Source organism: Polyodon spathula, chromosome 2 (genome assembly GCF_017654505.1).
Source record: "Polyodon spathula isolate WHYD16114869_AA chromosome 2, ASM1765450v1, whole genome shotgun sequence".
NCBI lineage: Eukaryota > Metazoa > Chordata > Actinopteri > Acipenseriformes > Polyodontidae > Polyodon > Polyodon spathula.
The window spans coordinates 61,177,161-61,189,546 of record NC_054535.1 but is presented as its reverse complement, the minus strand read 5'-3'; the positions used below and the strand labels follow the sequence as shown (position 1 = coordinate 61,189,546).

The 12,386-nt window shown below is 43.2% G+C and overlaps 1 protein-coding gene across 6 annotated transcripts in view; it reads left to right on the top strand.

Moving 5' to 3' along the window:
• fbxo10 (F-box protein 10) overlaps positions 1–12,386 on the top strand; it is a 129,144-nt gene that overhangs the window by 103,765 nt on the left and 12,993 nt on the right. For 5 of the 6 annotated variants that reach the window (XM_041226235.1, XM_041226226.1, XM_041226254.1 and 2 more), the window contains exon 8: positions 1,822–2,091. In XM_041226235.1, coding sequence (XP_041082169.1) covers positions 1,822–2,091 — 270 coding nt within the window. Of the gene's footprint in view, positions 1–1,821; positions 2,092–7,362; positions 7,403–12,386 lie in introns of those variants that run through there. The other variant, XM_041226263.1, reaches the window with a different exon arrangement.

Below are 12,386 nucleotides of genomic sequence, written 5' to 3'. Positions count from 1 at the left end.
TTGCCACTGATCAACACAAAAAAGTCCATAATGTCAAAGTGAAAAATAAAATTTACATAAAATACATAAGTATTCACCCCCTTTGCTATGACATACCTAAATAAGCTCTGGTGCAACCAATTGGTTTTAGAAGTCACATAATTAGTTGAATGGAGTCCAACTGTGTGCAATTAAGATGTTTCTCATGATTAGAGGTTAAATACACCTGTATTCAAAGCAAATCCAGAATAAGGTTCTTCAAAAACACCAATCGGGTAGGATATAAGAACATTTACAAGGCATTGAATATCCCCCGGAGCACAGTATTAAGTCCATTATTAAGAAATGGAGAGAATATGACACAACTGTGAATCTGTCTAGAACAGGCCGTCCTCAAAAACGGAGTATCCGGGCGAGAAGGGCACTACTTTTGAGAGCCGCTGTATATATTTTATGTTTTTTGTTGTGACTTTCTGTTATGTGGAATGTAATAAACAAGAATCATTTCCACTTTTGTTTTATTTGAAGTGTTTAAAGTTAAATTTCAGTTTTCGTTTGCTTGTTCAACTACAAAAACGCACAACTAAACCTCATGGTATTAAATTCTGAAAACAGCATGGCAAGAAATGAAAAAGTTAAATAAATAAAATGCAGTGTCAACTTGATGTTCTGTTTATTTTGGGAATAAACAAAACAACATTTAACTTGAACTATTATTTCTGGCATCCTTTGTTTTCTAGGTAATTCAAGTAAGGCCTACACAACGTATTCTTTACTCATGGGATATTCTTCTACTTTAACGAGTTACATTTTGTAACGTCTTGCTGTAGAATACAGGTGCACACAAAGCACACCCCTGCCCCTGCTGCTATGCTGTCTCAGCATGCATTCTGAGCTATTATTACTTTTTTAAACGAATGAATATCGAAATGATTATTTAAATTATGAGCGAATATCCGAACATGAAATTCCCTTGTTCACCCAGCACTAGTTTTATTACAATGCTTTGTTTTCTCTCATTATTTCTCCTTTTGATTTTGGACTATTATTTCTGTACATAAATATGTATCAACCACTCAGGGTGATACCATTGCTGGTCTCAACCCTAAGTATATCCCTGGTTCCACCCCGCCGATTTTATAAATAAATCCTGTGCGCCTGCGCTGCGTTACAAAGACATGTTCTGACTCTTTGGTGTTCAGTGACTCACCTACACCTTCCCACATGTAGATACCCTGAAATTGTTTATATACCATGAGATTATTGTTTTCAGTTAGTTACCAAAATTCTTGACCTTTTTTTCCTGGCACAATATATATATATAGTAACTCGACCATACTTGCACACTTGTACCTTCTTTCCTTTGCTGTCTTCTACATTGAAATCCTTATGGTCACAGACATTTTTCAGGGTTCTTTTTGTGTTTAGGCATTTTTAAAACATTTTTCCACAATTTGTAATTCTGTTTTAAATCCCACGAGTGTGTAAATCGTCCATGTCGAACTGTAATATAGCTTTATATCTTGCAAGCAAGAACAATGCTTTGTATCAAATTGTAATCTTGTTTTAAATCTCGCAAGTGTGTACAATCCTCCCTGCCTACGGAGTCTCCAATAGAAATATAGTTATTTGCTGCCACTCAGAACAAATGAATGCTAGATACAAAAGATAGGAAGGAGGGACATTTTTTTCCTGTAAATGTTTTTTATATCTTTCAATTTTTTTTTCTTATGTGTAGTATTGGAAAAAAATATATAATGGATCTCTCATTTAATTTAAAATAAAATAGGACAGTGATCTAACTTCAACAACAAATGTTGGATCCTCTCCCTGTCTTCTCAGGCAACAAGGGATGTGGTGTGTGGATCATGTCCTCCAGCCTCCCACACATCACTAGCAACCAGATCAGCCACAACAGCATCTACGGTGTGGCTGTCTTCTGCCGCAAGGATGATGCCAATGACTACCAGCCCAGCCAGGGGGGCAACTTTAATGAGGACGGTGAGCTCATCAATTGGGAGAACGATCTGGACAGCGAGGAAGAGCGCTTCTCCTCCCGGCAGCCCATCAGCGTGGCACTCATCAAGTCCAACAGCATCAGTCACAACAGAGGTCAGTCCCCAGCTACAAGTCATGTATTGTGAAGCATTCTAATTGTGTTTATGCAGTTATTATTTTAATGTCCTATTTTTGGAATACACATTTTAAACTCACATTTGGAGTATTGATCATAGGGCTGTAATAGAATTTTCATGTTCGGATATTAGTTCAAGATTCAGACTAGTATTTGAGTATTCGTTAATTTGCAAAACATTATCAGAGCCATTGAGCTCTATGTATCATTGATTTTTCTTTCGTATCTTGACTTTTCATAGGTTTTTTACTTCACAGACCTACCCGTTATGTGTTAACCACCCAGCTGCCCATTTATTTTGGCAATTTCCATTTTTTTTTTGCAGATTTTTCATTATTAGCTCTCAAATAAGCAATTCGGACAGTTTTAAAAACAGTTTTTGCTATATAGTTTTTTAAATACACACTTTTTTTATTGTGATTATGATAAATGGAAACACAGTATTTCATTAGAACTTCAATAATGTATTTACAATTGTAGCATTATAATATAGATCACAACATCTTTTTTTTTCCCAATGGCAGCATTATAGAAGTATAAATAACATAATTTTTCACAATGGCAGCATTATAATACTTGTGTAGGCATATTATTTTTTTGAAAATTTTTTGTGTGATAAATTTCAAAGCAGACACACTTCAAACCCGTATCAATGCTAGCGTCTTTATGTATTTTCGAACACATCATATACAGTATCTTCCCCAGTTTCAGGCACGTGTATACAGTATAGTGCTGTTATGTTAATTATTATCTGTGAAGTTTAGGTACAATAAATAAATAGGTCATTTTGACCAGTAGCAATCTTGACAAGGCTTCCTTGCAACCTGTAACTCCAACAAATAAAGAAATCTTGTTTTATTCTCTGTAGATACACAGGCATCCATTTTTCACTCTCAGCTGTGTATATACAGGTGACCCAGTCTGTCAAGCACATTTCTTATGGACTGCTGCCATCCATCAGTAAAAAAGAAAACTGCATACACTTTTACAATAGGTTTCTTTTTTTATTTTTATTGAATCACGTTAAAAAGATGTGCAAACTTTGCAGATGCACTTATAAACACCTGCACGCAATTTGGACTCGCATGCACTCCACGTGGAAATCATGGGATAAGCAGCTTGGTGGTTAAAGTTCTTTTCACTCCTGTAACTTAGTTTTATCCCTGCTGCGGTAATTTAGTTACGACTGTTAGTTTCAAACTATTTCGTATGCAAATGTACAAATCTCATTATAATATTGAAGTTTCGCGCTTACCCATGATTATAATTTTTTCCCCTATTCACTACTTCAGTTTGTACCTGTTATTTTATGCACGCCCCTCACTGGTGTAGATCCAACTAGCTGTTCGTATGTGAAACTTCCTGTTAAACATGTACAGGCTTTTAATTACTTTAAAACAAAACACCTTAAAATATAAAATTAAAAATATATATTTATTAGTCTATTAAATAATAGTGGTAATAAATACATTTAGTTTGAGTTTGTTTTATATTTTAAGGTGCTTTATGTTGGGCATATTTACATTGCATATCTAGGGTTTATGTCACAACTGCGTCCTCGCCAATTACCATTAAAGAAAATACACCATTATAGCTCATAATGTAATTATTAACCATAATAAACATAATACCTCAGTAAGAATGAACGATTCTGGCTTAGTTATCCCTAGATTCATGATGAAAAGAGATTAACAGTTAATATTATGTATGTTTAAGTATTTCAAATCAATCATAAATGTATTGTTATAAGACAAAAAGAAACTTAACAATCCAAATTATTATTATATTTATTCATATTCTAAAGGAAGAAGAATAAAGGTTAGGCTTCATAGTTAAAAGACATATGTATAAAGAGACAAAATAAAACATTCAAGGAAAAGTAATGATTGTTTAATGTTCATAATGAATCCTGATGTGCTCTCTGTTGATAGAGTTCTGCATTAGTGAAGCAGTCTTAATAGTTCATCATGCATTGCTCGGTTGAGTCACACATTACATGTACATGCACTAGCTTCCACGTGGCTAAGTACACATGTACAATGTTCCAGCATCTAGTTGAATAGACTTGCATTACGTATTGTGACGATATCAATATCATGGCTTTAGTTCAGTTACTTGTAAACACACAATATAAGTTTGATACTTATTCTGTTGGTGCTATGTTTAAAACAAAATCTTCTTAACACGGTCGTCCTCTCTTAGAAGTTAACTGTGCAGCAGCGCAGTGCAGTATCTTTGTGAAGGCTGTACGCAAAAGCTTTTGTCATTCCGGAGGGAGCCTATTTTCTCCAGGACAGCTTTGAAGATTACATAATTTCATCTTCGTTGAAGAACTTCAGAGTTTGAGTTGAGAGCAATGACATGTTTGAAGAAAGAGAGAATCCAGCAAATGAATCCAGAGAGAAGAAGATAGTGAAAATCCTTGTTTTGAGTTTAAATAACATGATTTCTAGGTGTTCCCTTGTACTGTAAACAAATCCTTGTCAATCCCTCCATTAGTTCACAGTATTTTATAGACAGTTGCGTGTCACACAAAAAGGGTGTGTTAGAAATGGAATGTATCCGCCTATTTCGTTATCAAGGAATTTTACATTTATCATTTAAACGTCCTATTCAATATAACTTTAGTTACATTCATTGGAGAAACATACACATTTCTGTTTCATTCTCTATATGACATTGTGATTACAAGCATATACAACACAACATAATACAATGAAAGGATAGTATTTTAAAATAGGTAATAGTTTATAATATTTATTTAAATCACAATAAACACTTCAGATGTATTGGGAAACTTACTTAAAATAACTATTTAACTTGTGTCCAGAAGTTATGCAATTAAATGATTCTTCATCATTTTAACTAACTTTTAACACAGTAATGGTACAACTGCATCATAGCTTTGCAAGTTTTATGACACATTAGGAGACTAGACAATCCAATAGCATTTTGGAAGACGAGCTTCAAAGAGTTAACACAGTTTGTGGCCTGTGCCTTATGGCCTGTGCTTTATCTAATCAGCTTTGAAGAATTAAGAATGTTATGGAATTGGTGTTAACACCCCATTCCCCACAACATGCCACACAGACAACAGAATTAAATATTTGAGAAATGCTCACATTAGTGAATTTAACCATGTGTTTCCTTGACATGTATTTTAAACTTCCCATTAATAATGGAAGGGAAACACTGAAACAACTAATTGCAGAGTTTTTCAGTTAAACACAAACTGAAATATGTTCTTCTTGGTAATTAATTATGTAGTGCATAGACAACTGAAATAAGACAAACAGTATTTACTTGCATAACCTACTGTATGTACTGTACTTTTTTCCCCTTTAAACAACTAAAATATACATAGACTCAAACAAAAGTGTTCTGTGATATTCTTTAATTAAAGCACTGAAAGCATGGTTAGGGTGCAGACGAGTACAAACATGATAAACCATGGTAAACGTCCATATATAGAAATAAGCTTAGTTCTAGTTATGCTTTCTGTTTTTGGGGACCCTTTCAGATCTACTTTTTGGTTTGTTTTCGCTGTGCCATGCAGGGTCTGGCTACATTGAACACATCACATTCAGTTTGCTCTGTTTGTTTTTTATTTTCTTCTGTTTTTTTGTAATCCTCTAAGGTCAAGCCATTTTTTAATATCAAAAGTTTGATTTTTGAGTAATTCGGGGTCTCTGGATTTTAGTGATACTGATGGATCTCCAAAATCCACCACTCTATATTCCAAGAATTCTGATGTCGCCATCAGTAATGAAACTAGATTGGCGTCTTTACCTTCTATTATGTTGTGCCGAATTTGCGGGGATATTGAGTGACGACGTGCTGTGATTGAGGAGGTGGAACCCTGTTCTGTTGCAGTAGCGAGGACGAGGAGGCGGAACCCTGTGTTGTTGCAGTAGCGAGGACGAGGAGGCGGAACCCTGTGTTGTTGCAGTAGCGAGGTTGAGGAGGCAGAACCCCATGCTGCTGCAGTAGTGAGGTTGAGGAGGTGAAACACTGTGCTTTTGCAGTAACGAGGTTGAGGAGGCAGAACCCTGTGCTGTTGCAGTAGCAAGGTTGAGGAGGTGGAACCCTATGCTGTTGCAGTAGCGAGGTTGAGGAGGCAGGATTACCTGTACAATCCTATACATGAGTGTGGCAAAGTGCCCGCCCCTGTGTGTATTATATGTTGTGTGTTAATTTTGGTGTGTAGTCATTGGTACACGGGATATAAATGGGTCTGTGTAACACGAGTGTTTAAAATGTATATGTGTATTTAGGCACGAGGATTGCACAGCACTTCATGTGCCAGTAAAACATAATAATATTTAAGCATGGGGAATTGCACTTTATTAATTCACTTGCAGTTGTACCGCAACTCCAATTGAATGATTGATTAGCAGTCGAGTCTCGGTACAGCTGCATAAAAGTAGCATGTTTTCACTTACTCTGGGTTGTGTGTTCGGTGAGTGGAGAACGGGAGAGAGAGGAGAAACATAAAGTATATCAATTGTTACGAGTGCTGGAAGAACCAGCACCGTGCTTGTTTTGTGTAGCGTTCGTCCACCCTGTTTTGTTAGTGTCTACTTGTTTTTTTTGTCTATTTATTTTGGCCGCAAGTGCCATGACCTGTTTTGTTGTCAGTGTTTTTGTACAACTGTTTTATTTTCTGGAAGGAATAAACCGCTCAGCAGCGCATCCACTTAGCATTTCCTCTGGCAGTACTGTGTGTTTCTTCTGGTCTGACGTCCCCACTACAGCCATCTTTGTGACAGTGAGGCAGTAACAGTACAGCAGAGTTATGAAATTGTAAAAACAAAAAAAAATACCCACGTGTTCTATTGTCTTTTTCACTTGAAATGTACGAAATACAGTGAGTATATGTGTGACGGAGAGCGAATGAATCCGAATCAAAAATCTCCCTCTCGACCGGTGAGGGCACTGTACAACAGGAGCTGCGGGCTTCCTATTGAATGGTTGGGCAGTTCATCCCAGGGACAGTCGGGAGCCGGCCATTCAGGAAGAGGGAGGCGTTACGGTACCTGGAATCATCGCCCTAGTACGGTGAGCGAAGTTTCAGTCATGAATTGGAGGAGACGTGATTGAACTAGCTATCGGAGGGGGCGGGGCTTAGGGTACTTTAGGGGGACGTGACGCCGTAATCGTCTCCTTTGTTGTGGTTAATGGGAGGAGACAAGGACGGAATCTTGAATGAAGTGTGGGTTCATTGAGTAGTATTGTGTTTGTTTTGCCAGACGGCTGATACGAAGCTGGAGCTGCAGCGAGAAACCCGGACCTGAACGCGCACAAGCACCAGCACTCAGAGCACCGCACCTGCACCAGAGCACCCAGTTTGGAGACGTGTTTTTGTGTTTATTATTTCGGGACTGCAACCCCTTTGTTTTGTAGCTGGTAATACCCATTGCTGGGTAGAACCAGCTTTATTATTTTGGGTCCAGTTTTCGCTGGCAATACCCATTGCTGGGTAGAGCCAGCTTTATTATTTGAAACCCGGTTTAAAAAGGGCATTAAAAGAAACCTGACCGGTAGACTTTGTGTTTGTCCTTTGTTGGAGCACCTCAACTCACCTATACACCGGAGCACTACAAACCACTTTGCCACAATTGGTGTCAGAAATGGGAGCCATGGACATAGCTGCGCTAACCACGCTGCTACAGGCACTGGAGCACAGACGGGAGACGGAGGATAGACAGAGGGAGGAGAGATACATGGCGCTGATCGAGAGGGTCGGTCTTGGAAACGCACCCCGAACTCCAGCAGTACCCGTGATGGCGCAATACACGGGCGCAAAAGATGACTGCGGAGGATGACCCGGAGGCGTACTTGGTTGCCTTCGAGCGGTTGGCCACCACTGCGTCATGGCCGAAGGAGTACTGGGCCAGCCAACTGGGTCCCTGTCTGATCGGGGAAGCTCAGGCAGCATATCAGGCCATGACCAACGAGGAGGCTAGCCAGTACGACCTGGTCAAACAGGCCATCCTCCGACGCCTCAATATCACGGGGGAGACACATCGGCTGCGGTTCCGGGAGTATCGGAGGCCACGGGAGACCTGCCCCAGGGTGGTCGTGCAAAAACTTTGTGACCACATGGTGCACTGGCTCAACCCGGCAGAAAAAACGGGTCAGCAAATGGGGGAAGCCATCATCGTGGAGCAGTTCTGCCATGTGGTCGGCGCCGAGACCCAGGGATGGATACGGCTCCACAATCCGACCACCTTGGAGGCCGCTGTCAGACTGGCGGAGGATTATGAGGACTCCCTGGTCTCCGTAAAGACCGGACTACTGACCCCTCTCGTCGCGCCCATCACCCGCGGATCAGTGCCCTCGTCTCTCCAGTTGGGAACCAGACCTCCCAGATCACCAGCCTCAATGGGCCGGCCCACCTCCCTACCATGGAGACAGCTGTTGGCCCCCAGCTGGGGTAGATTTACTGCCCCCGACCCGCTGCAGTATCAGCAGCGGGACAGACAGCTAACCCCAGTGCCTTCTGCCCCGATCGTCTGTTTCAGGTGCCTTGAGCCTGGACACATCGCCCGCTTGTGCCCCGCGGCAATGGAGTGCAACGTGGCGACCTGTTATCTGGCATCTGAGGCAGGTAAGGTACGGGGAAAGGGTCGGGAGGGGCCTTGTATTATTGATGTAGTGGTTGGTAATGTGAGTACCCATGCTTTAGTGGACTCAGGGTGTGCACAGACCTTAATTCAAACGTCTCTCTTAGGCGGTATGTCGTGGCAGCCACAAGGCAAGGTGGCGATCTCCTGTATCCATGGAGACACGGCGACATATCCCACCCTAAAAGCATACATGTCGATAGGTTCGACACAACGCCACCTCATAGTGGGGGTGGTGGAAAGGCTGCCGCACCCTGTAATCCTGGGTCCACACACGTAACCATGGCAGACAGAGCAGGGGAAACGATTGGTGATATTTTTCCCCTGCAAGCCGACCTGTTTAATTCTCTTTTTTGTCCTAGGAAAACAAAGAAAGAGAGACGGATCGAAAAATGGGAAGGTGCATCTCTGAAACAAGGCTGGGGACTGGTGGGAGAGAGCGCAGATGGTATCAAACGCCACTCAAAGGGAGTCGGTACGCAGTGTGACCGAGGGGGCGAGGTTACTGGGCCATCCAGGGCAGATGCTACTCCAGCCCCTCTCAATGTACCGGACATGTGGGGCTCAAGCGCGGACCTAGTGTGGGACCAGAAAAACGACCCCACACTGGTGCACGCTTGGGAACAGGTCCGGTCTATTGAAGGTAAGGACGTTTTGAAGGCTCTGGGGCGCTGGTATAGCTGCACTTCATTATCAAGGGGCAATTACTGTATAGGGTAAACCTGCCACAGGCACAGGACAGCCTGTAACGCAATTGATGGTTCCCCCGTCGTGTCGGCCTGAGGTCATGAGGCTGGCGCATGACATCCCCTTTGCAGGACACTTGGGAGCCGACAAGACGAGGGAACGCATATTGGCTCGATTTTATTGGGTAGGACTTCATAATGAAGTGTCGAAATATGTAGCCACATGCCCAGACTGCCAGCAAATAGCGCTGGGTCGAGTGCACCCCGCTCCTTTGGTCCCACTGCCAATTATTTCCACTCCCTTTGAGCGCATTGCAGTGGACGTAGTTGGCCCTTTGCTACCTTCTGACTCTGGGTATATGCATATATTAGTAGTGGTGGATTATGCAACGCGATACCCATAGGCAGTTCCATTGAGGTCCACTAGTGCCGCTGCAATAGCCAAAGAACTAGTACAGATTATGTCGAGAGTAGGGATCCCCAGAGAAATATTGACTGACCATGGGACTAACTTTCTGTCTCAAACGCTACAGCAGGTGTATAAAATATTAAAAATACGTCCCATCAGGACGTCCGTTTATCATCCACAATCGGACGGTTTGGTGGAACGTTTTAATCAAACATTAAAACAGATGCTGAGACGATTTGTGAATCAAGAGCAAAAACATTGGGCATCGCTTCTCCCCTACCTCCTTTTTGCAGTGAGAGAGGTGCCGCAGAGTTCAACAGGGTTCTCCCCCTTTGAGCTCCTGTACGGCCGACAACCTCGCGGTATCCTCGATCTGTTGAGAGAGGGGTGGGAGGAGCACAAAGGCTCGTCCAAAAAAGTAGTGCAGCATGTGCTCCTACTCCGTGATCGCCTGGATTTGGTCGGTCGTTTGGCCCAGGACAATCTAAAATCGGCACAGCACCGACAACAGCAGCATTACAACAAAAATGCACGGATTCGGACCTTTCGGCCAGGAGACAAGGTAATGCTGCTTCTTCCCATGTCGGAATCGAAGCTATATGCTAAATGGTAGGGGCCATATGAGGTGATTCGGGCTATAGGGAAAGTTAATTATGAAATTTGGCAGCCCGATCGCCGTAATGAACGGGAAATTTACCATGTCAATTTATTAAAGCCCTGGCAGGCAAGGGATGCCTTATTTATAGCCCCAGGTGAGGTAGAGGATGATTTTGGACCCTGTATAGAGGCTCCTAGCATACAGAACATTCCGATGGGGGAACAGTTACTCCCAGATCAGCAGAGAGATCTGCGTAGGTTAATTGAGGAGTTCAGGGATGTTTTTTCTGATGTGCCCGGCAGAACTAATCTAGTTGAATATGACATTATCTCTCCACCAGGTGTCACAGTGCGAGAGAGACCTTACCGGATCCCAGAAAGTCGACGAAGTGGCGTTCGCAAAGAGGTGCGGGCGATGCTCGAGCTTGGGGTGATTGAGCCTTCCAGGAGCGAGTTGTGCAGTCCGATTGTGATAGTCGCCAAAAAGGATGGCACCAACCGCTTCTGCGTTGATTTCCGCAAGGTGAACGCTATTGCCAAGTTCGATGCATATCCCATGCCTCGGGTCGACGAGCTTCTAGACAGACTGGGAACGGCAAGGTTCATCTCGACTTTGGACCTGACGAAGGGATACTGGCAGATCCCATTAACCCGCAGATCACGTGAGAAAACGGCATTTTCTACCCCTGATGGTTTGTTTCATTTCACAACCATGCCGTTTGGGCTACATGGTGCGCCCGCTGCCTTTCAGAGACTAATGGACCAGGTTTTACGCCCACATCATGAATATGCAGCAGCGTATATTGATGATGTGGTGATTTACAGCTCCACCTGGCGGGAGCATTTGGCTAGGGTCGCAGCCGTCTTGCAGTCTCTGAGGGTAGCCCGGCTGACAGCTAACTTGGGTAAATGTGCCTTTGCCAAAGAAGAAACACAATATTTGGGATTTATTATGGGACATGGGCAGGTGAAACCCGTCGCCACCAAAGTCCAGGCTTTGATGGACGCGGCAATCCCGAAAACCAAGTCCCAGGTGAGGTCTCTCTTGGGGTTGGCCGGTTATTACCGTCGATTCATCCCCGAGTACGCCACAGTGGTAAACCCTCTAGTGAACCTCACTAAAAAGAGCGCACCAAATTTAATTAAATGGACAGGGGAATGTCAGGGGGCCTTTGATACCATTAAGCAACGACTCTGCCGAGCCCCCGCCCTGATCACACCAGATTTTGATAAGGAATTCCTCCTCCACACCGACGCTTCTGATGTTGGTCTGGGGGCGGTCTTGTCCCAGCAGGTCGACAGAGTAGAACACCCCATCCTCTACATAAGCAAGAAAATGCTCCCTCGGAAGCGCAACTACTCCGTCATAGAAAAGGAATGTCTGGCCATTAAATGGGCCACTCAGACCTTACGCTATTACCTCTTGGGTCATTCATTCAATCTCGTCAATGATCACGACCCACTCAGATGGTTAAGCATGATGAAGGATAGCAACGCCCGGATAACTCGGTGGTATCTGGCGCTGCAACCCTTCATGTATTTCATGACACACCGTGCAGGGAAAGATCATCAAAATGCGGATTACTTTTCCCGGGAGGGGGTGTAATGGGTAAGGTAGATTCAGCCGAGTGTTCCTTCGGCTCCACTCTGAGCGGTGGGATATGTGACGGAGAGCGAATGAATCCGAATCAAAAATCTCCCTCTTGACCGGTGAGGGCACTGTACAACAGGAGCTGCGGGCTTCCTACTGAATGGTTGGGCAGTTCATCCCAGGGACAGTCGGGAGCCGGCCATTCAGGAAGAGGGAGGCGTTACGGTACCTGGAGTCATCGCCCTAGTACGGTGAGCGAAGTTTCAGTCATGAATTGGAGGAGACGTGATTGAACTAGCTATCGGAGGGGGCGGGGCTTAGGGTACTTTAGGGGGACGTGACGCCGTAATCGTCTCCTTTGTTG